This window comes from Lissotriton helveticus, chromosome 7 (genome assembly GCF_964261635.1).
Source record: "Lissotriton helveticus chromosome 7, aLisHel1.1, whole genome shotgun sequence".
Taxonomy (NCBI): Eukaryota; Metazoa; Chordata; class Amphibia; order Caudata; family Salamandridae; genus Lissotriton; species Lissotriton helveticus.
The window spans coordinates 562,898,403-562,924,353 of NC_136068.1; the positions used below are offsets into that span (position 1 = coordinate 562,898,403).

The 25,951-nt window shown below is 47.4% G+C and overlaps 1 protein-coding gene across 2 annotated transcripts in view; it reads left to right on the plus strand.

Moving 5' to 3' along the window:
* The window catches only part of LOC144768747 (uncharacterized), a 221,637-nt gene extending 198,510 nt beyond the window's left edge, over nucleotides 1–23,127 (plus strand). For both annotated transcript variants that reach the window (XM_078652635.1, XM_078652636.1), the window contains exon 11: nucleotides 21,905–23,127. In XM_078652635.1, coding sequence (XP_078508761.1) covers nucleotides 21,905–22,566 — 662 coding nt within the window. In that variant the 3' untranslated portion in view covers nucleotides 22,567–23,127. The remainder of the gene's footprint in view (nucleotides 1–21,904) is intronic.
* Nucleotides 23,128–25,951: the final 2,824 nt, after the last annotated feature.

A 25,951-nucleotide genomic window follows, 5' to 3' on the forward strand; every position in this document is an offset into this window, starting at 1 on the left:
ATACAAGGTAGTGCTAGTTCAAGAAGACATTTTCTTCCTTATTATCCATGCTGCCATTAGAAATTTTGAAACAGCAAAGACAATATGGCCCAGAGTGTTGGTTTTCATAACCCTGTAGGCCTGTAGATACTTCCTGAAGCCCAGGTTCCGACACAAAGGTGCTATCCAACGCCTCCTCGGGCTCTGGTAAGCGTGGCAACCAAACATTATGTGTAGATCATCTTCATCATGGGCTTTACAGCATGGACAGAGTTTGTCACCCCCTGTGGACCATTTGTAAGTGAATACTTTGGTGGGGAGTGTACCGAACCTCCATTGCAGGAACAGTTTCCTCGCCAAGAGAGGAAAAATAAAATCCATAAAAGGTTCAAACACATAAGAATTTTTGGATTCCATAAAGCGTTGCGTCAAGGTGCCACTATTATAAGCATTATCCATGTCAACGAGGTATTTGTTCTTATACAGCTGGGCAAGAGTTTTACGCGTAATCCTTTGACAGCCCTGAGCTGGGTCATCCCATAAGTCTGGCAGGTTCAGGCTAAACAGTTCCGACTTGATAAAGGCCAGCCAGGGAATTTTGCAGTTGACATTCAGCCTCATAACATGAATAAGGTCCTGTCTATAATGATACAGTTCTTCGGTGGACCATATCCGATGCCAGAACTTCACGGGTTTCGACAGAAGATCCTCAGCAATAGAGGGAAGGCCCAGGTCTAGTCTTAAGGGGAGGAGTGGCGTACCTTGCGGGAGAGCAAGTAGGCGTCTCAAAAAGCTATTTTCCACACCTGCCAGAACCCTCCCTGCTTTATGTCCCCACAACTCACTACCATACATGGCTGCTGCCTTCGCTTGGGACCTGTATGTTTCCAGGGCCGGGCTTACAGGTTTAAAGGTGGACTTGTTGGCCACTTTCAAGAGTGCGCCCGATAGCTGGGAAAGTTTCAGCCTAGATCTCGCTACCTGGCAGTCCCATGATAAATTTTCTTGGAGTGTTACCCCCAAATATATAAAGGTCGAGACCCTCTCAAGACTAGTTTCCCCCAGTTTAGGATTGGGTCTAGTTTTGGTAGGGGGGTTGAAGATCATGAACTTAGTTTTTTCCGTGTTCACCTCCAACCCATGTTGGCGACAGAAAAGGCCAAAACCATTCACAATCCTCTGAATCCCCATGGGGGATTTGGAAAGCAGGAGGGTATCGTCAGCAAACATTATTGCCGGGACCCTCCTGCCTGCCAAAAGCGGGGCATCGTTGTCCTTAACAGCGTCAAGATGTTGAATGACGCTGTTAATATAAAAACAGAACAGGGTCGGGGCCAGGACACAGCCCTGTCTGACGCCTCGACGGACCGGGAATTTGCCCGAGAGCTTACCATCCCTCCCACACCTTACTTGTGCATAGTTGTTCTCATGCAACCTGATGATGATACTAAGGAGGTGATGGGGTACTCCTAGCTTTTGCAAAACTTCCCATAGTTTCCCTCTAGGGACTAGGTCAAAGGCTGACCTCAGATCCACGAAGACCATGTACAGTCTTCCTCCCTCTAACGTTACCGTCTTCCAATATAGGAGAAGGAGGCGGAAGATTTGGTCCATGGTCGACGTGTTCTTTCTGAAGCCAGCCTGGAGGGGGCTCATGATGTCATTGTCCTCCACCCAGTCTAGGAGATGGTTAAGGATAAGGCGCGCAAAGAGCTTTTGGGGTACATCTATTAGGCTAATAGGCCTGTAGTTGGCGGGGAGCAGAGTGGATCCCTTCTTGTGGATTGGAACAATCTCTGCCCCCAGCCAGGACCCGGGGATTGCCATACCTCCTAGAATAGCATTGAAAAGGATGAGAAGGTATGGACCCCAGATGTCCGGGTGGTGCCTGAAAAGATCCCCGGGTAACCTATCCAGACCTGGCGCCTTCCCCAACGGTAAATGCTCCAAGGCCGCCTCTACTTCCCTCAGGGATAGTTCCATGCCAGAGACCTGGGAGCCCGAGGGCGCTAGCAGGGCTGTATCAGGGCAGGGATTAATGTCTTGGTAAAGTACCCCAAAGTGGGCCTCCCAAACCACGGGGGCAATATTGGGTTCAATTGCTTTTTTGAGTTCCCCTATCCCATTATTTACAAGGGCCCAAAATTTCCGGGAGTCCCTAACTTTTAGGGCGTCATAAAGGTCCTGCCAGTGGTTCCAGTCCCACTCGGTCCTAGCGATCGCCATCACTGATTTGTAATACTTCCTAAGGTCACGTACCTTAGCCTTATTTGACCCCTCTTTTATTGCAGCAATGAGCTCAGATTTAGCTGCCCTACAAGAGGAGGTATACCAGGTGGGAACATGGGTCTTTTTCTTTCGGATTGGCACCACCGGGTGAAGTACCTCAGCCAAATCCCTCACTAAGTCCTGATGTATGTTACCCAGTTTCTCATTATATCCTGGGCTTCTTGGTTCATTTAGAAGTACATCCTCCTCCATAAACCTTGGGAGTGCCAACTCATATAGCTTATTGATGGCCTCTTCTGAACTCACAAGCTTTCCCCACTTAACCCGGCGCCTATTTGTTGTAAGGAGCAAATCCCCCGTGTCTTCCCCTCGATTTACTGCAGATGTGCCCGCTGAAGGCAGAGGGCACTGGATGTTTAAACAAAGGGCATTGTGGTCACTATCTGACCTATTTATTACCCCAAAGTCGAGGACTTTTGGCCAGAGTGTAATGTCCACCATAATATAGTCTAGCCTCGACTCATGGCCCCTTCTATTGAAAGTACACACTGAGGGGGTATCGGAGGGAGTACGACCATTACAGGCCCTCAGTGCGTAGTTCAGGGTAAGGGACATGAGTTGTATTGCTAGGGGGGACCAGGCTTTGGGGTGAGGGGAAGACGAGGGTGGGACCCCCCAGTAGTCATCCTCGGCCGTAAGGGCACCATCCAATAGGCCTTCCAGGGGTTCAAAGTGGCAATTGAAGTCTCCTCCAAGCACCACCTTGAAATCTCCTGGAAGTTGACCCAAAAAGGAGGACAGGTCGTTTAGGGTCGGTGATTCATTTGGCGTGGCAACTGGTCGCGAGTAGACGTTAACAATAGCCCACGGTGGTTTGCCAGGCCATGTGAGCCGAACACACTGAATGTCCTGCGAGTACGTATGTACCTGTTCCGCCTGGCACCCAGTGTGACTCGCAATCCAGATTGCCAAGCCACCTGACGGCCTCCCCCTCCCACTCCATTTGGCAGGGATTTCAAATATTTCAAACCCTCTCCTAGTTTGGGTGTCCCTCGCCCATGTTTCCTGAAAAAGGAGGATGTCACTGCCACCTACTAGGTGATCCCACTCCGGTGAGCCTTCCTTATTTGCAATTCCTGCCACATTCCAGGAGAGAATTCTCAACCCCGGATCTGGTGGTGGAATACCTAAACCTCCAGTAGGAGGTTGCGCAATGACTATGGGTGGGTAAGTGTCTGGCGAAGCAATATTGCAAACCGCGATGGCTGATGGCCCAACCGACTCCGCCCCCCCAGGTTGCAAGATATGGTCAGACTCGGTGCTAAGTGGGGGTCCCTGTTGACCCAGACTATCGTCCGTGATATCCGTTCGATCTTTAGCGGTATCCTGCGGACCATGTTCAGTTACAGGGGCTGTACTCAATCCCACCCGACTTTGCACCTCATCCACCATCTTCCCAGAACCAAGAGAAATCTCCCCAGTTTGTGGTCAGTCGACCTGATCCAAGCAGGAAAATCTATTGTGATGTATAAAATTGGCCTGGGCAGGTGGTAAGTAATGCCTTGATCTATAACGTGAGCCATCTACAGCAAAGCCTACTCTGGTCCACCCCTTCTCCCTCCCTACTTCCGTGTTGTTAACAATTGGATAGAAGTGTGAAAGGGGTACTAGTTCAATGTTGGACTTGTCAGGCCTTACAAGCCAATTGCAGATGTAGTTGGCGACGTGTGGGCTTTTAAAACTTACAACGATACAATCCCCTACCCTATTCTTTGGAGTAGGGCCAATCCATGGGATCCTCCTAACCATCAAAACCTCACCTTTCAGGTTTGGGGGCAGCGGCCTGTTGATACTAAGCCAGCTTATAACCTTGTTGCGTAGAGAGTCTTGGGGCTCCCTTCTATCACCAGTTAACTCAGGTACTCCCACCATAATTGCCGTGTATGGAACTGCTTCTGGGGGCAAATTAACCACCCTGCGCCTATCAGGGGGGGGAGTGATACCACCAGCTGGACCATTGGTGGAACTCACTACCCCCCCGATTGTGGCGCAGGAAGTGGCTTAGATCTCCTGGGGGCCGGGACAGGGGGCCTAGACGCTGAAGGTAGCAAAGGGCGCGTCTGGGGCGCAGACGCACCGTTTGTGCTCAGCGGTACCCTATTAGAGACCTGGGACGGTGCAGAAGACAGTGGTCTATTCCCAGATGGATCCTGGGGAGCTACAGGAGCATTTGTAGCTAACCCAGGGCTTTTCCTCATGCAACTGTTTTCCAAGGCCTGGAGTCTACTCTCTATGGCGTCCAATTTAGCTGAGATGGGGATTAACAAATTCTTAAAAATGGCTGTTAGTGAATTAATGATTGTGTCAGTGCTATTAGACGTTGCCCCACCAAAGATAAATGGGCCCGAAGGCAATGGTAGGGACGCAGGCGCTGGAGAGCCCATGTGATCCGACCTAAGCCCTGATAAAATGAGCTCAGGGGAGGCCGAGATGTCTGTACTATCATCCTGGCTTGATTCAACTATATCAACTTTGGCCCTTTTTGCCTTCTTTGATTCCCTGGACCTTTTCCTTTTGGGAGGTTGTTCCACTCCGCTGCCTGCAGGCTCTATATGCAGGGCAACCTGTCCCGCTTCATGCGAGTCTAGTCCCATATTATCCGGAATGGCAGAATGGTCAGAGATCCCAGATGGCCGGGAAGAGTTCCTATCCCTCTGCGTTAGAGGAGTTCTTAACTGCTGAAGAACCGACTCAATGGTCTGATCAATGCTGTCCAATAGTGACATATGGGTGGCATCCAAGGGAATGGGTGTGCTAGCATCTGTTGAAAAAGTATCCCCATGGTCCAGAAACACACTTTCGGGACCCATCTCGAGGTGCGTTTCTGTGACTGTGTGGCATTTACTAGATTGAATACTCGCCTTTGGGAAGAATTTTTCCAGAGTACTTAAACCTTGTTGGGCAGACTTACTCCGTAAAGTTCTAGTCGCCATTATGGAGTAGGTGAAAAGGGGCTGTAAAGGAGGAAGCGTCAGAGGGGTGGCCCGGTCCGGTCTCTGCCGGCCTCTAACGGCCTAGAACGGCCCGCCCTTTGCCCGGGCTTAGCCCCGCGCTTCGGCCCGCGCGCGTCCCGCGTGCGCGTAAATGGGCAGGCTAAATAGGGAGGAAGGGGGGAGGGTGGGAAGAGTCGCAGGTGCGCTGCTGACCTGAGCGCTACTCCTGCTGGGACTCGCAGTCCCGCCCTCGTAGTCCACACAGCCCCTTGCAATCCAGGGGGTCCAAATCACCAGAAAACGCCCGTGTCCGCTTTGCTCCCGGCTTCAAGGAAACTCCTGCCAAGGTCTGACACAGTCCAGCTACGAGCGGCACCCGCGGAGCGGGGGCCGCGAGCAGTGTTTTGTACAGTAGGAGGAGGGGGGAGGGCGGGAAGAGTCGCAGGTGCGCTGCTGACCTGAGCGCTACTCCTGCTGGGACTCGCAGTCCCGCCCTCGCAGTCCACACAGCCCCTTGCAATCCAGGGGGTCCAAATCACCAGAAAACGCCCGTGTCCGCTTTGCTCCCGGCTTCAAGGAAACTCCTGCCAAGGTCTGACACAGTCCAGCTACGAGCGGCTCCCGCGGAGCGGGGGCCGCGAGCAGTGTTTTGTACAGTAGGAGGAGGGAGGAGGGGGGAGGGCGGGAAGAGTCGCAGGTGCGCTGCTGACCTGAGCGCTACTCCTGCTGGGACTCGCAGTCCCGCCCTCGCAGTCCACACAGCCCCTTGCAATCCAGGGGGTCCAAATCACCAGAAAACGCCCGTGTCCGCTTTGCTCCCGGCTTCAAGGAAACTCCTGCCAAGGTCTGACACAGTCCAGCTACGAGCGGCTCCCGCGGAGCGGGGGCCGCGAGCAGTGTTTTGTACAGTAGGAGGAGGGAGGAGGGGGGAGGGCGGGAAGAGTCGCAGGTGCGCTGCTGACCTGAGCGCTACTCCTGCTGGGACTCGCAGTCCCGCCCTCGCAGTCCACACAGCCCCTTGCAATCCAGGGGGTCCAAATCACCAGAAAACGCACGTGTCCGCTTTGCTCCCGGCTTCAAGGAAACTCCTGCCAAGGTCTGACACAGTCCAGCTACGAGCGGCACCCCCATTCATCTACACCACTCCCATGTGAACGTTCATGGCATAGGGCAATTTTTGACACAAAAAATGTCAATCAGTGCAGCGTTCTCAATGGACTCCCGCTGTACTCATAGCATCAGCCATTTAATTCTCAAACAGTGTCATTCCACATCCGAGGGATGTGTCTCCAGAGTGTCGTCTCGTTCTGAAGTCGTGGTCTTCCTCCGCTTAATTTTCTTTAGGAACTCCTCCACTTGTTGCGGTTTCATGTAGATCATCTGAGTGCCCTGGTATGTGACCCGGAGGCGTGCCGGATACAACAGGGCATAATCTACCTGCACCTGTCGCAACTTCTGCTTCGCTGCATTGAACCTGCGCCTCTCCTCCTGTACATGTGTCGTGAAATCAGGAAAGATGGTGAAGGATACACCGTCAAAGTTCAGCTGCCTCTTCTCTCTGGCAGCTCGCAATACAGTGTCCCTATCTCTGTAATTGAGAAGGTGTGCTATGATGGGTCTGGGTGTGCTTCCAGGACGGTGTCTGGGGCCAAGGGACAGATGGGCCCTCTCCACGACAAACTGAGGGGATAGTGCGTCTGTACCAATCACCGTGGCAAGCATCTTCTCAACATAGCCCTCAAGCCTGCCCGTGTTCGTGCTCTCTGGCACATCCAGAATTCGAACGCTGTTACGCCTGTTGCGGGCTTCAATGTCCTCATTCTTAGCATTTATAATTTTCATCAGTTTGTCCATCTGGGACACCGCGGTTTGCAATTGCGTCGTGACAGCCTCCGACTCTGATATTCTTTGATCCGCGTCTTTGAGACGTGTATCATGTCTATCTAACCAGTGGGCAATGGCGTCCATGCGCGTAGTGAGAGTGTCCATTTTGTCTGCCATTGTCGCAAACCCCTGACATACCTCCGACAGGATTGCGTGCATGTCATTGCTCGATGTAGCACCCTTCTCTGTGGGCGCCTCCGCTGCGCCATTATCCGCCTCCATAGCCGGTTGGCGCCCACTCTTTTTAGTGTCAAGTGTGAGACTCGGTTGGCACGTATCCATCTTCCCCATCATGCAATGCCCAGGCTTGGTAAGGTGTTGTCTAGAATCGCTAAGAGGGTCAGGAGACAGAATTAGCAGTTTCAACGATGGTCTCTTGGCTTCCTAATGGGCTACATAGAAGCCTGGTATAGCGATGAACCTCAAAGTCCAATGTCACTACACGCCGCTCACATGTCCATCACCACTCCTGTGGAAAAGTAAATTTTGCCATGTTCTGTGTCCCTACGTGTCCTCCATCTTATGTTATGTGTGCATGATTAAATATGCATATGTATCCCCCATGTTTGATTAAAGACGCAATTACAGTTGTGTCCATCACTAGTATGCCAGTTTCCAGTTCTCGTGAAAGCTACGAGTATCAGGCCTATGTAAAGTTACGTTGCCACGTTTCTCAGTGTGCACGTTATTTCATTGTAAAGTCCCCGTTTCTAGGCCTCAAAAGGGCCCGGACACCAGATTCAGCTCCTGTCTCCTGAGCCTCGCTGAGGAGCGATACAGCCCCCACCTGTATCCTCGACCCTTCACTTACTTCCTGCCTCACAGTGCCCGGCTCAGCCTGGCTCTGCCTACGAGTCTGCCAAGGGTATGTTATGATTCTAGTTATCAGTCCAGCCCCCTTCTCTGCATTCCTAAGCTACTGAATCGCATCAATAGTTTCCGTCATTGTCTAGCCTTTACGTCTCCATGTAAGAGAAATACTGCATTTAATGGTCATTTAATATTCTTCATCACGCACTACATGTAGAATAATGCATGCTCCAGTCTTAGAGTCTGTTAGCCTTTACCCCGATAACTTTTGGATTCTATCAACATGTTCTCTAAACATCAGATACTAGATACTGTTTAGGTACATGTCGCCCTGACTCTCCAGACTTCAGTCTCTGCTCCTAGCACAGAGTTCATAGCCCCCAGCTTCTCCTAGTAACACGTCATTGTCAGTTTACGCGCACCATTAGGTTAGAGGTCCCGGCTCCTTAGGTAGCCCCCTCCATGTTTCCGCCCCATTTATGACATATTCTGTTACGTTTACATCACATGTCTATGTATACGCCCCTGTTACACCCATTTTCACCCTTATCTTTCGCGACTGCTATTGACCACACCCACTGCTCCGCCTACTGTAATTCATTGTAATGTAACTGTTTTAGTATATATATTTGTGCACTGTTATTAAATGTTGTGCCGATTCTGATCCTGCCCCCGGCAGCGCTGCCATCCTGTTCCCGTGCAGGTTGTCCTGTTCCTGTCCTTTATGCTGTATTAAACCTGCAAACTCCTACTACCTCGAATCTTGACTCTTATTTATTGAGCTATCTGTTATTGCTATGTCCAGTAAAACCTAGATCCGGTATTATTTATTTATATACCACATAATGGCGCCCGAACAGGGACTTGCCCTTTCCCCACGCGCCGGTGAAGCCACGCCGGCCCCCTGACCCTCTGCAGCCGTGACGGAACCATACCGTGCACGTGCAGATATTTCTGCTTCAAGTATCCCTCAGGCCCACGGAGGAGACGGAGGTGGCGGTCCAGCATCCAGACGAGGCGGTGGAGGAACGCGGCGAGTCCCGACCAGAGCCCAAGCCGAGAGTCCAAGGTCCGAGGTATCCGGAGGCCCACCCGTAACAGAAGTTCGAAGTTCGTCCGTCCGGCGTCGAAGCAGTCCAGTCCAGTCCGAGGCCTTCCGTTCTTGCTGCCCGGTGAGTACCATTGCTGGGGTAGTATCTAGACAGGGTCAATCTAATTGACTCTGGTCCGTGGGTTGGTGGTACAAGACCCAAAACGAAGTGTCCACTTCGGTGGATGCGGGTCCTGACGTGTCTCTTTATGAGACCGGTAAGTTTCGTACTGTTTCAGCAGTGCATCTAGTTTTTGTTCTAGTCAGTTCTGTTCTCGAGAAAGTTCATGTATTCTGTTTTCAGTATTCCAGGTAGTATTCTGTTCGAACTGTTATTTTAAATGTTATTCATGTATTTTAATGTCGTGGTATGAATGTGAAGTAATTATCGTGTTCATTGTGTATTGTATTGTGTCTAGATTACAGTTCAGTCATGCCCTTATTCTCGAAATTACGTCAGTTAAAAACTAGAAAAGGTCTGCTAGAAGCAGCAGTTCCTGTCCCGCCTAGGGACAGTCCAGGTCATTTTATGTATCAGAAGCATGGCATAAGTGCCATATTATATCTAGATTTATGGGTAGAGTATACCAAAGAGTTAGAGGAAAAGTATAGATGGCCCGTATCAGGTACGTGGGATGCCGAGTGCATCATGAGAGTAGAAGAAGCATTATGGAAAAAGAAAGCCAGACAGTCACAGAAAGATGCCATCGAGTTATGGCGCAAAGAATCTCATAAAAGAACCGAAAAAGAAATCAGAAAGTCAGAACTAAGTAGAGAATCCTTGGAACGAGCCCAGGAAAGGGAACTAATCGAGATAGGTGAACGAGTTAAAACAGAACAGTCAGACAGACAGAGGAATGCCCTCATCAAGGGTATGTATCCTCTTCTTGCCGAGGGCTTGCCAAAAGCAACCCCGGAGGCATCCAGTAATTTTCCGCCACCACTAGTTCCGACTAAGCTACGTCACAAACCGACCGCAGCTGATATTTTCATCTCGTCCTATTTGGACGACACAGTCCCAGAATATGCAAATCCTGTTCCGCCAGTCCCTGTAAATCAGGCAATTCCTGCTCCTCCAGACACCGGAGTACCTGTTACGGTACCCCCGGTCCAGCCTACATTACAATTTCCCGCCGCGCTGGTACGAAGAGTATCAGTCGACGATTCCAGTTTAGGGGCCGCAGGAGGAGGTCCTCCTGGTACCCCGCCACCGCACCAACGTAGAACGTTGGCCGAGTTACATGAATGTGCGTTACAGCGTACGCGTACGCCCAAATTTAAGTCCGTTGCAGAAATCCGACGAGCTCTCACTGAATGCCGCTATGATCCAGTTGCAGGTGATGATAGTACAGTATTCCATCCGTGTAAGACGGGTGACCGGGTATTTAGACACCCTACCAGATATGAAAGGAGATCTAGACAGAATATATCGTTTCATCCGTACAGGGGATGATCCAGAAAGTATTGGCGAAGCCATGTCTCAAAGGAAAGCTGAGATCCAGCTCATGATATTAAAGTTTCTGATTAATTGTCTAATAAGAGAACAAGATTACCCGACTAAAGATCCGGCCGAAATGAAAATCCTGACAAGGTGGAGTGATAATATAGCCGAGGGTAAACACAAGACTATCAGTAGTATAGAGAGTATGTACAAGAAAATTCGTAAGGAAATACTAAAGTTACACGAACAACGTAAAGCAGCACAAGTAAGCGAGAAAGAAAATGACTCTACCGAAGAGGTAGAGGACGAGAATCCCACTAGAATAGCGTATGTAGGAAAATCTAGATTTCCAGATCGCCATTTGCGCCTAGAACACAAGTCAGTTTTACATCATCCAGCACCAGAACAAGGTTCTCTGGAACAAGTATTTCAAGCTACCGATCACATTCTGAAATCACGAATCGGTTACAGTGAATTAAGTACTATGCATGAACAAGAACTAGCCCGATCAGCAGTCCGATGGATTACTGATTCTACCACTTTTCCAGACGAAATAGTGGCACAAATGTTCCTGAAATTGCCCCCAGCCGAGCAGCGACTGGTGGGTATGTATATGATCCAGCACCTCATTACATTGTATGAGGGTCAACATTCTGATCCAGGTCCGTTACACGATGTCCTGAACGAGTTACTTCAGTATAGATGGAAAGGTTTAGGTACCGATTTAATTAGTGTCATTTTAGAACAGCGCCACAAATATAGTATGTTCTTGAACCCGCATTTTGTTCATGTCTCACCTCCAGAAAGTAAACCGTTTTACATAGACAGACAGAATCCGTTACGAGAAGTACACCCAGTTAGGACAACAGATGGTGAAATGCAACGAGTGTTTGTTTACACTCCGATTACAAAGATGGAACTCTTAGAGATGAAAAAATTAATTCCCTGTCATTACAAAGATCCAGCAGGGTTCCACCGAGAATTAAAGGACATGCTCCGTATGGGAGAATACACGTATCCAGATATAATTAAAATGTTAAAGGTCCTGTTGCCCGCAGGGGTATATGAGAAACTCAAGGAAAAAGAATGGGAGGTGGGAGAGAAAAAGATCGATTGGGCAGTTCTCGAAGCTGAAGATAAGATACGAGTACCAGGTACCGGTCTAGGAGAGAAATGTAAAGAATTACCAGAACTGTTAATACAAGTTTTGCCAAGATTATTAGCCACGAAAAAGGAAGACTGGGATGCAATCTCAGCCTGTAAACAGAAACAAGACGAAGACACTAGTGATTTTTATTCTAGATTCGAGAAATGTTTTAGTATAAACAGTGGCCTCAAGACAAGTAGCGAGTCATACCCTCATCTTTTTGTTACTAAATTAGTCGAGAATTCAAGTCCACAAGTTAAGAATCGAGTTTTGAAAGTCGAAAGTACCTGGCAAGCTAATACCCCGTCCCAGATGTTACAGATGCTCCAATACCACCAGAATAGAATCAGAGAAGAGCAAGATCATGAAAGAAAACGTATGAAAGACACGAAAATGAAAGTACTAGTTGCACAATCTATTCCTCAAGACAGTCAGAAGAGGGGTCCGAATCAAGCCAGTCATCCTACAGCTCCCGTTAAAGGGACATGCAATTATTGTAAACAGCCAGGTCATTTTATAAACGAGTGTGCAGTTCTGAAACATAATATAGCTACCGGTAAGACTAAAGAAAGACCACGTCCGCCTAGACAAGAACAAGTTTTACAGACTTCTCAGCCACAGAATGTACAACAGACAGTTCCAGTACCGCAGCCTATTGCTGCAACACAGCATGTTACACAGCAGATGTACCAGTATGCGCAGTCTGAGTATCCAGAGTATCAGCCATATTCATGAAACAGCCTAGAGAGGGAGGTAGGCTTGCCTCTCATCGAGATACCTGTAGATCAAGAGGGTCCCTATGTTCATAGTCAAGTATTAGGGAAAGACAGAAAGTTTTTGATTGATACAGGGGCAAGTAGGACCACCATCAGTCACGCCGAAGTTCCAGGGGCTCCGCTCTCAGGCTCAAGAAATGTTTCCCTTGGATTTTCAGGAAAGCCTATTATAAACGAGATATCTAAGCCAGTTACTCTAGAAGTAGGTCCATTGTCCCGCACTACTGATCTGTTACTTACGAGGTCATGTCCAGAAAATCTGTTAGGCATTAAGACACTGAAAGAATTAGGTGCAGTCATATGCTGCTCCCCCGAGGGAATACGATTGTTCCTACGTGACTTCAAGGGTCACTATGTATTACGAGATTTTGATCCGAGATTGTCTAATGTTCCGCAGCATCTATGGGCGCAAGGTCCAACTGATGTTGGCTATATGCAAATCACACCCCATCGTGTGACTCTCAAGCCAGGTGTAGTGTTGCCACGAATCAGACAGTACAGACTGCCACCTGAGGCTGTAACAGCCTTATCCAAAATTACTGACGAGCTCATCGCTCAAGGAGTAGTTGTAGAAACTGACTCCAATGTATGTAATTCTCCGATCATTCCAGTCATGAAACGTACTGATCCAAATGCACCCCCAGTATATCGATTAGTGATTGATCTCCGAGAGCTTAATAAATGTATTATTCCCCAGTACCCAGTTGTCCCAGATATCTCTTCCCTATTGACAGCCATTGATTCTGAAGCCTCATTTTTTACAGTCATAGACCTCAAGAACGCGTTCTTCAGTGTCCCCATTCATCCAGACAGCCAGTTTCTTTTCGGATTTTGTTTAAATGGAAGGAGCTATATGTTCACACGCGCTCCTCAAGGTTTCACAGAAAGTCCAAGTATTTACAGTCAAGCACTTAAGAGACAACTAGACAATATTCACATGCCAACTGACACTGCCCTGCTCCAGTATGTCGATGATCTACTGATCACAGCCCGTTCTGAACGTGCTTGCGAGCGAGCATCCCTTACAGTCTTGTATTTCCTTGCCGAGATGGGGCACAAGGTGTCCCCTTCTAAGCTTCAATTCTGTGTCCAGCAAGTGATCTATTTAGGCCACTTACTGTCCAAGAGGGGTAGGCAGTTGACACCCGACCGTATCCAGTTAATAGCGAGTCTTCCTCAGCCCAAGACCCAGAAGGAGGTACGTGCTTTTATTGGCCTCACTTCTTACTGCAGACAATGGATTCCTCAGTATGCATTTCTAGCTAAACCACTGATACAGTTAACGACACAGGAGGCAGCCGTATCGACTGTTCTCCCTTGGACATCTGAACATACATTTAGTTTTAATGAGTTAAAGAAGGCTCTATGCCAAGCTCCAGTTCTAGCAACACCGAACTACAGTAAGCCTTTTACACTTTTTGTCACTGAACGCGAAGGTACAGCATTATCTGTTCTCACACAAGATCAAGCAGGACAATACAAGCCCTGTGCTTATTTTTCGAGCACATTAGATCCTGTAGCCCAGGCTCTGCCTGCGTGCCTCAAGTCAGTTGCAGCCACAGCACTAGCTATCAGACAAAGTGATTCCATAGTATTAGGACATTCCTTGACAGTACAAGTCCCACACTCCGTGGAAGTTCTTTTAAACCGAACACAGACTCAGCACTTGACAATTGCACGTTTAACAGGTTATGAATTGACACTGTTCCAGCCACACATAGAAATCAGACGCTGCAACGTTCTAAATCCTGCCACACTGTTACCGTCAGTAAATTCAAATCCTGCCACACACGACTGTGTGGAAGTAGTTAATATTATGACTAAGCCAAGACAAGATCTGACAGATATTCCATTACCAGATCCCGACCTGACACTTTATGTGGATGGTTCATGTATGAGAACAAGTACAGGAGAACTAGTAGCCGCGTATGCAGTGACTACTGACACTGAAGTTATAGAAACACACCGTATTGACACCCTGTCTGCTCAAGCAGCAGAGCTAGTTGCTCTGACACAAGCCTGCATACACGCCAAGAACCTGAAAGTTAATGTTTACACAGATTTACGTTACGCATTTGGAGTCGTACACGACTTCGGAGTGCTCTGGCAGGAGAGAGGTTTCATGACTTCTCATGGAACCAAGATTCAGCATGGTCTCCTTATTCAAGCTCTGTTAGATGCCATACACTTACCGACATCCATTGCTATCATGAAATGCAAAGCACATACGAAAGTTACTGACACTATTTCTCAAGGTAATGATCTAGCAGATCGCACAGCCAAGCTTACAGCACAGACGCCAGACATTCCAGTTAATAAGACACCGACATACACTCCAGATCTGACTACCTGTATGACAGTTAAGGACCCCACTCAAGATGTCATAGATATCCAGTTACATGCTACTCCCGATGAAATCAAGAAATGGTCCGAACAAGGAGGGGTCCAGACAGATCAGGGATGGGTAACGAAGGGTAAAGCCACATGGTTTCTCCCCGACTCCATGGTTCAAGTCATTATCAATACCGCACATAGTCCATCACATTTAGGAGAAAAAGCTATGTTAGACAGTATCCAGAACATTTGGTTCAACAAGCATTTACGAGCTGCAGCCAAGCAGAAAGTCCGTACCTGTATGATATGTTGTCAGTTTAATCCAGGTAAAAGTGTTCCGGTGGAACAAGGTGGATTCCAGCCCCCTGACCACCCTTTTGAAGTCCTCCAGATGGATTATATTCAGATGGAGCGATGTCGAGGTTTCAAGTATGTCCTTGTAGTGGTATGCGCTTTGTCCAGGTGGACAGAGGCATATCCAGTCCCAGATTACACAGCCGCGACCACTGCCAAGCAGTTGGTTCGTGAATTCTTCCCCCGCTACGGACTCCCTAGAGTCGTATATTCTGACAACGGCCAGCCATTCTCATCCGAGTTGATGAAACATGTTTCCCTTTTGTTAGGGTACCAGTGGAAGTTCCATTGTGTACGCCATCCAGAAGCAGCCGGTCTCGTAGAGAGACATAATCAGACCCTGAAAATCCGAATTGCAAAAGTATGTAAAGAGAAAGGTGTGGACTGGCTAGTAGCTCTGCCAGTTGCCTTGTTTTATATGCGCATGGTCGCTCATTCCAGATCAGGTCTGTCCCCTTATGAGGTCGTATTCGGCCGCCCCCCTAACATGTGGGGTACACCTAGACCTCGAAGTATTACCGATGTTTCAAGTAATATGCTGACAGATTACCTAGCTTCCTTGATGTCTGCCCTCAACTCTTGTCGTTCACAGGTTGCTGCCGCATTTCCAGACAATACCGAGGTGGCACCGCATGAAATCGTTCCCGGATGCATGGTTTTGGTCAGGAACTTTGATCGTTCAAGTCCGCTGGAGCCCCGCTGGAAGGAACCCCGACAGGTCCTCCTGGCCACCCGTACTGCCGTCAAGCTGGAAGGCAGGAAGGGCTGGGTCCATTTGTCACATGTGAAAAGATTTTTTGGATTGAAACCTGTTTCAAAGAACATTTCCGAGGATCTTAAAGACTGCCAAAGTACTATTCTTAAGGACTGTCCCGCAAAAGACATTGCTACGAACCCTTCCCTGTTAGAGAAAACTCCGCAACAGGAGTATAAGCTTAAACTAAGGTCTAGTAAAATAAGTCAGCCAGTTTGATTGTCTAAGTCCTCCCCTAGGTGAAACGGTTAGACCGGTTTCTGACATGTATATAATAGACCCCCACAGAGAGAGAGTTAGTGAGAACTCTAGAAGTTGCACTATTATTTTATGGTTTCTGTTATATTTCAGCATTATGATCTCCTGCACCAGTTATGCATTTTACTTGTGTTTTTCAGTTTCTCATGTAAATAAGTCTGCTAATGTTACAGTAGAGCACACGTTTAGTGATCTGCCTCCTCATGAACTTTCTTATCGTCTTGCTATGCGTAATAACTCTTTTATCCGCATGTTACATTATTCACACCAGACCAACAATGCCACAAATTGTTGGGTGTGTGGTCGACTCCCCCCTTTCCAGACACCGAAGGGAGTTCTGCCACTCTTTCCTTATCCATTTTCACATAATGGTTCGTGTGGAGCATGGTCCACGTTAACGTCATCCTCAACAGATATGTCTTTTCTGAACAGTACATGTTTCCCAGACAAGCAAGGTCTTCCCCACAGAACAGGGTTAGATCTAGAGAATGAAGTTTATAATCTAGGTAATTATTCTTCGAATTTCATGGTCCTGAATGTTCAGTCTGATTCTACTCCAGACTTACCTGCTATTTCAGTACTACCAGTCAAAGGTGAATTATGTGTCCGAAATAATGGTTCCGTACATGTAGGCCATAGTGATTGTACTACTATTGTCAAGTATAGTGACAGTAGGAAATCTATTTTCAAAGCTTCACGTCATTCTTATTTTGTTTGTGGTCAGACCGCATATGTTCGTCTGCCCCTCGATTGGGAGGGTACATGTTACATTGCCTTCCTACTGCCACCAGTTTTCCTAGCCCCACCTGACTATCATAGGAATTCCCACCTAGTACATACTAGACACAAGAGAAATCTCCCGATTGTCGATTATACTGAAACTGCTCTAGAACAATACATAGATATCAATAAAGGTGTCTTCCCCTACTTAGGTACTGTTGCAAATAGTAAACTGATACGTAGATTAACCAGAACACTTGAAGCAGTAGTGATTGAGACTACTTCTGCTCTAGGTAACTTAACCGAAGAACAATCCTTTATGAGAATTGTCGTGCTCCAGAATCGTCTCGTCCTTGACGTCATACTGGCCGATAGGGGCGGGGCCTGTAGAGTCATCGGCTCTAGTTGCTGCATTTTCATTCCTAATAACGCGCCGTCTGTTTATTCAGCTATTACCAGACTCCATAAAATTGCCCATATGTTACACCAAGATCCAGGCACCTGGACATGGTCCGGTTGGTTCTGGAATATAATTTCCGCCTGGGGATGGAAAGTATTGTCATTTCTGGGTATTGCAGTAGCGATCATATTCAGTTGCTGCCTCTGTTTACAATGTGGCCCTGCGATTTGCGGCATTTGTGCTACATCATGTGTTCCTAGTCCCAAGTCCCGTCCTAAATCCAGTTCCAAGAAAACTCGAGACGAGCAAATGATACTGTATGAAATGATAGATGGTATCATGAATATTGATGTTTCCTGATGGAAACGTAGTGACAAGGAGGGAATGTGGAAAAGTAAATTTTGCCATGTTCTGTGTCCCTACGTGTCCTCCATCTTATGTTATGTGTGCATGATTAAATATGCATATGTATCCCCCATGTTTGATTAAAGACGCAATTACAGTTGTGTCCATCACTAGTATGCCAGTTTCCAGTTCTCGTGAAAGCTACGATTATCAGGCCTATGTAAAGTTACGTTGCCATGTTTCTCAGTGTGCACGTTATTTCATTGTAAAGTCCCCGTTTCTAGGCCTCAAAAGGGCCCGGACACCAGATTCAGCTCCTGTCTCCTGAGCCTCGCTGAGGAGCGATACAGCCCCCACCTGTATCCTCGACCCTTCACTTACTTCCTGCCTCACAGTGCCCGGCTCAGCCTGGCTCTGCCTACGAGTCTGCCAAGGGTATGTTATGATTCTAGTTATCAGTCCAGCCCCCTTCTCTGCATTCCTAAGCTACTGAATCGCATCAATAGTTTCCGTCATTGTCTAGCCTTTACGTCTCCATGTAAGAGAAATACTGCATTTAATGGTCATTTAATATTCTTCATCACGCACTACATGTAGAATAATGCATGCTCCAGTCTTAGAGTCTGTTAGCCTTTACCCCGATAACTTTTGGATTCTATCAACATGTTCTCTAAACATCAGATACTAGATACTGTTTAGGTACATGTCGCCCTGACTCTCCAGACTTCAGTCTCTGCTCCTAGCACAGAGTTCATAGCCCCCAGCTTCTCCTAGTAACACGTCATTGTCAGTTTACGCGCACCATTAGGTTAGAGGTCCCGGCTCCTTAGGTAGCCCCCTCCATGTTTCCGCCCCATTTATGACATATTCTGTTACGTTTACATCACATGTCTATGTATACGCCCCTGTTACACCCATTTTCACCCTTATCTTTCGCGACTGCTATTGACCACACCCACTGCTCCGCCTACTGTAATTCATTGTAATGTAACTGTTTTAGTATATATATTTGTGCACTGTTATTAAATGTTGTGCCGATTCTGATCCTGCCCCCGGCAGCGCTGCCATCCTGTTCCCGTGCAGGTTGTCCTGTTCCTGTCCTTTATGCTGTATTAAACCTGCAAACTCCTACTACCTCGAATCTTGACTCTTATTTATTGAGCTATCTGTTATTGCTATGTCCAGTAAAACCTAGATCCGGTATTATTTATTTATATACCACACTCCGATGCACTTAATTGGTTCTGGCGTCGCAAGGCACACCCGTGTTCCACCTGATTGTGACAGATTCTGGTCAAGTTTCACTAAGCACGGAGAGGATACAGGTATAGAGCCCCTTTCCAATGAAGTTTGTGTTTCCAGCCTGCAGATTGCCACGCTCCTGAGCCCAGTCACACCTCTCACCAGCAGCACCCCTCCTCGTGGCACAAGTATTGCTCAACAAAAATATTCCACGCACCCCTTATAATCAGCAGTTCAAGGGTGGCAAAGTTACAGGCACCATTTATAAATATGCGAGACACTCTGGAGTGATGCAGCGAAGTAGCCCACACGCCATCACAGAACAAATGGCCCCATCGCATCTAAAGGATCCAAGTCCTCTGCGCCTATATCCCGCAGCAATCTCTTTCTTTATGCCCCCAAACCAGTTGGCAATCCGGGCTCCCCTAGTTACCGGCTCTCCGTGTCCCGCCGGTAATGGCCACCATGTTGTTACATGCAGGACGCTGTGGCAGGCAGCACTCATCAGGTCTGCCGTTCCTAAACCCCGACGGCTACCAAAGAGGGGCTCAGCCTCAGAAGTGATGCTTTCACACCCAGCAGGTGTCCCGAGCAGCCCACTACTGGCCACTGTGTTCACAGCGATGGCGATATTTCTTTCGCAGCCGGCCGGCCTGCTCACCACGTGGCCGCCACGACTCTTGCATTGCTCCGCACTACCAGGTACGGCTCCAGGACACCTCAGGGGTCTCGCCACTCGGCAGGTTTCATCAGGCGACAAGCGTTGGTTGTGCGTCCGCGGGCTGCAGGAGTAACACCGCTTGCACCACCGGTGTCATCCGTCCTGATTACATGATAAATCCGTCAATGTAAAAAGCAGTGACACAGGATAATTGCAGGATAAATGACCGGACAGCGGGAGCCTCACGGAATCGCGGCCATTCCACTCGTGCGCCACCTAGCGCCCCATATATTCCTAACTAACTTATCTAGTTGAGGAATAATGTTTTTTCATCTTGAAGCTTGTTTTGGGAAAGTGTAGGTTTTTGAAGTATCAAGCACGCAGCTTGTTGAAAAGGTTAGGTCGCTGAATAGCTTGGATTTGGCTGGAAATGGGTACATTGATATGTGGCCACATAACATGTTTTAATTAGTGCTAGAACCATCCACAGTATAGTGAACAATACATCTCTAAAGGAAGTACACTTCTGTTAGAAAAATACAAATATGCGAACTGTCTTACACAAGTGATGTTTCTCTAAAGAAATCTGACCAAATATTCTCAGTTGTTAGGATGGCTGAGTGCTAAATACTTATAAGGTCCCAAAAGCGAGACCTATTGGCTATGCCAATGCTTGTTAAGAGTAGGCAGTGGTCCCTGGGACCACTACCTCCTCTTAAGAAATATTTTCGCACAAACTCACAAAGGGGAAGGGGTCCCCTGGGGACCCCTTTCAGTTTGCGAGTGGTTTACCACCTACTTGAAGTAGGTGGTAAACTGCAAATGCGGTTGCAAAATAATCATGCATTGCTGGTAGACTCGCTATTAGGAAGGGATGCCCTTGGCACGCCCCTTCCTAATAGCGAGTCGCAAACCATATTTTGCAAGTCAGTAATAGGTTACCGACTCCCAAAATATGGTTTGTGCATGGGGCAGACCAATTTTGCGGTTACAAACAGGCCACATTCACCTTTGCAACCACAAAAAACGGTTGTACATCTGCCCCTTGGTGTGTTCTCTGAAGGGTGCCCCAGTTGCCTTGATTAGGCCTTCATTCAGATTGCTTTCAAGTGCAAGTTATTTGATTCTGAACGACGAGGGTTGCTGTGGGGTGAAACCGGGAATATCATATGTGGTGACGGTATCCAGGGTCGTGGCTTGTTGTAATAACATGTTATTTCCACCTGCAAGTAGGTACAGTCAGAGAAGTGACAGTATGGCCTGCAATAGTTTTTTAACATGAATTTTGATAATTTGATAGACCGAAAGCCTTATTGTTCCAGAATTAGGTCGTGTTAGCATCTGCTATAGAGATGTTTAACCTTCAAAATTATTTTAAGTGCAACTATGCAGTGTGGCTGTTACTATGCCAAATGGGTTGAGGTAGCATATTTATGGGAATTTATTTACATATATTTTTAACAAGAATTACTATGCTTCCCTTTTCATCCCTGTGATACATGTGCACTCTGTTGTCTCCCTTTTTTAGCAATCAAAATTACTTAGTGAAGTGAATGTCAACAAAAACATCCTTATATATATTCAATGAAAATCTTTAACACATGACATTTTACTAGGAATATCTTCATTACGCATTACCATATAAAAATCTTTTTGTTCATTAGCTCAACTCAGAATTGAAGGGTGCGTTGCAAAGTTGTCATAATAATGCACAATTCTGCAATCTCTGTCTAAAAACCTGTGTCTAAATTCTTTATAACAGGCGTCTGGTAACATATCCAGTCACTTCCTTCCAGTCACCCATTATAAAGAAATTAGGTAGTCGCTTTACTATAGTTTGTTGAGTTCTGATGTCACAATGGCTGTTGCCAAGCCCGTAGCCAAGGTCACGAACCGTAATTGAAGCAACTATTTTAAGAACTACAATGAAATGTTTTTCTTTCTTCTGCTCTGTTATTCTAGTTGTACAGTGACAAGCAGCAGGGAGATATGGCAGCATGTTTTATATTTTCACTCTGCATGTTATTATAGAAGTTCGAATATTTCTGCATGTTTCTGCACATTTCAAGCTACTGTGCCTTTTTTTAACGACTGACTTGTATTAAACTGATTCTAATATCTTTTGCAACAAATATTTAACAGCGTTTCTGATGTGTTTAATTCTGCACTAGAGATTGTATTTCTAATCTTCATATTTGCAAACATGCTCTCTTTCATACAAAAGACCTAAGCATCAAATATTTAATTGGTTTGTGAGAAAGTTGATGGTGTGACCATATATTTTAAGGATTAAAGTACCCTCTAACTTCGGCCTCATTACTCTACATGGTCATAGAACTCCTCTGTGACTTGCAATATCCTAATCGCGTTGGCAGGGAGTACTTTATCCTATATATTATGCCATTTCTATTTTGATTAACTTTGTGGGGGAAAACATTACCTCTTATGTCTAAACAGCTAATGACTGTCTCGTTTTAAATTTTGCAGGCAGCAAAAGCATGAAGAGACCCCAAAAAGTTGCTAATTTATTACAATTTCATGAAGAAATGCCACCAATTAAAACTTTATTAGTGAAAACCAGTGCAAAAGTGACTCACAACTCTCACATGGAGACAGACTCAAGAGGCCAAGATTGGTCAATCGCTGGAGAACAACCTGCTCAATGTGAAAGCAGTTTTCACAATCAGGCACATTTTGATGTATATCTGGGAAGCTCCAATGTTGGGAATTCAGAAAAATATAGTGAATGTGAGAGCAACCAGACAAATTCACAGTTTGCTAATTACCTTCCAAACACTCAGCAAAGCCAGACAATGTATACTTTTCCTGAATGTGATGAGAACTTCAACCCGGCAGGGGAGCTTGGTGGGCAGATACGAACCACTTCAAGAGAGAGGACATATGCCTGCACGGAATGTGAGAAACGTTTCTTTGAAAAGAGTCATCTAATCACCCACTATAGGACACATTCAGGGGAAAAGACATTTGCATGTACGTTCTGTCACAAAACTTTCAATCGCAAATATAACCTGGATGGTCACATAAGAATACATACTGGTGAGAGACCGTACAAATGTACAGAATGTGACAAAGACTTCAGTAGGAAAAGTGATTTTAATCGACATCAAAAAAAACATACAGGAAGCTAAACAACAAATCCTTAATTTTATAAGTTAGGAAAAAGAAAGACATTAACAACAGAACTGGTGAGACATCAGACACAGCGAAATAAATGAAGGCCAGCAATTCAATATTATTCAGGAACCACCAGAAATGTCTGCAGGAAGGATAATTGATGCCCCAGTAGGGACTGGGGAAGAGGTCTAATTTTTCTTCAAGAAACACATAAAAATATGCCAATGTAGACTTTGCAAAACATTTTTCAAGTCAGTTTCTTACCTCATGTCAAAATTCGAATGTTCTTGTGGTAAAGGATTTATGTACAGACACAACTGTTCATTAAGATGAAGAACTTTAAATTCTGAACCCTGGAATATTTCTGTCCCACATGCGCAGGGGACCACAATTGAAATGCAATTGCAAAACAATTAAGTTGGTGTGGTGCTGTACAATACCTCAATACTCGGGCTCACATTTTATCACAATATTTCCTTCAGATCTCAAGTCCCCAAATTTGACACTTGTGATTTTACTGTTTAAAAGTATTAAAGAAGAGTCTTCTGTTTCTTCCTGCAGACGTTACTGTCACAGTTTTTGGTAGAAGTTGGCTTGATTATTTCAATTTACTCTATGTAGGACTTCTCCCGGTTTTTGATCAAACAGTTGGGGTTGTTCCAAAATACAGTGGCTCTATTGAAGCTGATTGCAGAATTTCCATTTACCTTGGTTTAAAACAAGCGAATTCAAAGCGTCTTTAAGAGCATTTAGGAGGCTTGATGCCCGTCATAATCATTCATTTATCCACAGCATCTTCTCGTTCTACCGTTCTGAACACTGCCTTTGCTCTGTTTCAGTTCAACTTTTAAAAATTTCTCCTATCTGAGAATTCCAGACTGGTGTAAAGTCTTTTTCGTGGCTTACTGCAAAAACATTGAACTCTCTTCCTTTTGCTTTGCAGATAACCACCAACCTAGTGGCTTTTTCAGAAGTAATCAATAATATATATTTTTAGGTTAGAACTTTCTCTGGTCTGTTCTCCCAGCCAATACCTCTGCCCGGGAATCCAAAAGGTATTTGCCCACTGTACAGACCTATAAAATAAAAAAAACATATATTTCGGCAGCTAATGCATCAGTAACAAACACGTGACAACAATTACATTTTTCCTCCATAATGAGTTGAGTTCAGCTAAAACGTATTAATTTCTGGATGAAGCTTATAGAAATGTGCATTACAATAATTGTTTTCTTATTGAACACATTTGCTATTTGGTGTAGCTGTAAATACCAGGTGTAACTTTTTCTCATATTCAAAGCTACTTATTTTGTCAAATGGATATGTGAAAATGACAAATTTCCTAGCTAACGTAATGGGAAGTTTCAATTCTATTAAGGACACAGAGGCGAGGATTAGGCTTTTCTCTCTTCACTTTATTCTATTTAATTTGTCTCCAGCAGCCATTTTAACGTGTTGAATATGAACCGAAAAAACAACATCTCCCATGAACAATCGGGAGTGATATCATCACATTCCAGCCAATCGGGGAATAGTCCATCCAATAACAGTCCTTGGAGACCATCTGTATCCCTCTTTCTTCCTGCGACAGACGACAAACGCCATGATCACTGCTCCTGTTTATTGGAATCAGCTCCTGCAAGAAAGGAATTTAGTTGCCATGGCAAGGAAAGGTTTTTTAACATCACCTCCGTGTCCTTAATAGAATTGAAACTTTCCGTTACGTTAGCAAGGACATTTTTCCTTCTATGGCAGGACCCGGAGGCGAGGATCTGAAAGAGACACGTTAGTATTAGATTCCTTACCTTAGAATATCCCCAGGCGTCAGACTGGATCCGGAAACTTTTGCGTAGCAGTACCCTTGCGCGTCGGTAGGCGTCGTCTGCGGCTCCGCGTCCGTCGTCGGCGTCATGGGCGCCGTGATGACGTCGTCGGAGTACTTAGACGCCGCCTCCGCGTGCTGACGTCAGTTCTTCTTTTTTTTCCGCGCCAGCAAGCGGAGATCTGGAAAAAGCAGTAACCCTAGTCATTTTTTGACTAACTTTTTGATCGCTTTTGATCACTTCTCGAAGTCTTTCGACTCTGACGGTGCCGTAGGGATGCCCGGCTTTAAGCACTGCGAGGATTGCGACCGCCTGATGTCGGTCACAGATCCTCACCGCCGGTGTTTAACTTGTCTAGGCGTCGATCACGACGACAAGGCCTGCTCCGACTGCCGGGTCCTCTCTTCGAAAGCCAGGCGGGAGCGGTCCCGCAGGCGACTCGAACTCTGGCAGTCGGTCCCGCGAGCCGAGAGAGGTCTCGGTCCCATGGGAGGTCGAGGGACAGGTCGCGGGCTCGGAGCCACCACAGCTCCGAGAGTAGGCCGCACTCCTCCGGGTCGAAGTCGTCGTCAGGTAAGAGGCACAAGAAGTCCAAGCGGCGTCATCACTCTTCGGACTCCCCCCGACGCTCGCGCGAAGCGGCCGGGGGTTCGGGTGACACCACCCACGCGGCTCCGACGGAGTCGCAGGCGCCGAGTCCAGCCCCATACCCTACGGTCCCTGGGCTTAACGCGTTGCAGGAGGAGATCGAGCGCTTCCTCGTGGCCATGAGGAAACTCTCTCCTCCGACGGGCTCCGCGGCGCCTTCGGGCCCAGCGGACCCGTCTGGGACCCCTAGCGGGTCGGAGGGATCTGCCCCGACGCCGTCGGGTGCTACAGCTCCGACGCCGCCGATGCCTTCGGGCCCGGCGCCGCAGGTTCCCGCTATCCCGACGCCGCCGGCGCCTTCGGGCCCGGCACCGAGGGGTTCAGTTGTTCCGGCGCCCCCGGCGCCTTCGGGCCCGGCGCCACAGGACGCTGCTGGACCTCCTTCGGGATCTGGTTCGTCGCCGGTGGACCTTACGACCTCCCCGGCGTCGGACCCTCAGGTGTCGCCTCCGGCGCCGTCCTCGGGCGGCGCCGTCCCCGGTCCCACCTTCGTTCCTGTTCCGGCGCCGGGACGGCCCTGATGGGCGCCGCTCCAGACGTCGTTTGGAGAGTTTCACTTCTATGAACAGGCCCCATTAGTTGAGAACCCTGAGTTTCAGGAGATGGGTGATGAAGAGGACTGAGAGGGGTCTGAGGACCCTCTGACCAGAGAGTGTCAGTCTCATGAGGACTGGGAAGGAGACCTTGGGGAGGCCAGTGGCCTGGACACCTCTCCAGACACTGGTTTTGTCTCCCCTCCTACCGTGGCTTCGGAGGAGGGGGCAACCTACAGTGTGGTGCTGATGAGGGCTGCCAAGGCCTTGGGCCTTGAGTTCCCCGTCGCGGCCGTGAGGACTAATCTCCTCACTGAGGTCCTTAAACCGCTCGGCCGAGCCTCTGCTGCCCTTTAATGAGGCCTTGACCGACGTTCTTCTGGGCACTTGGTCCA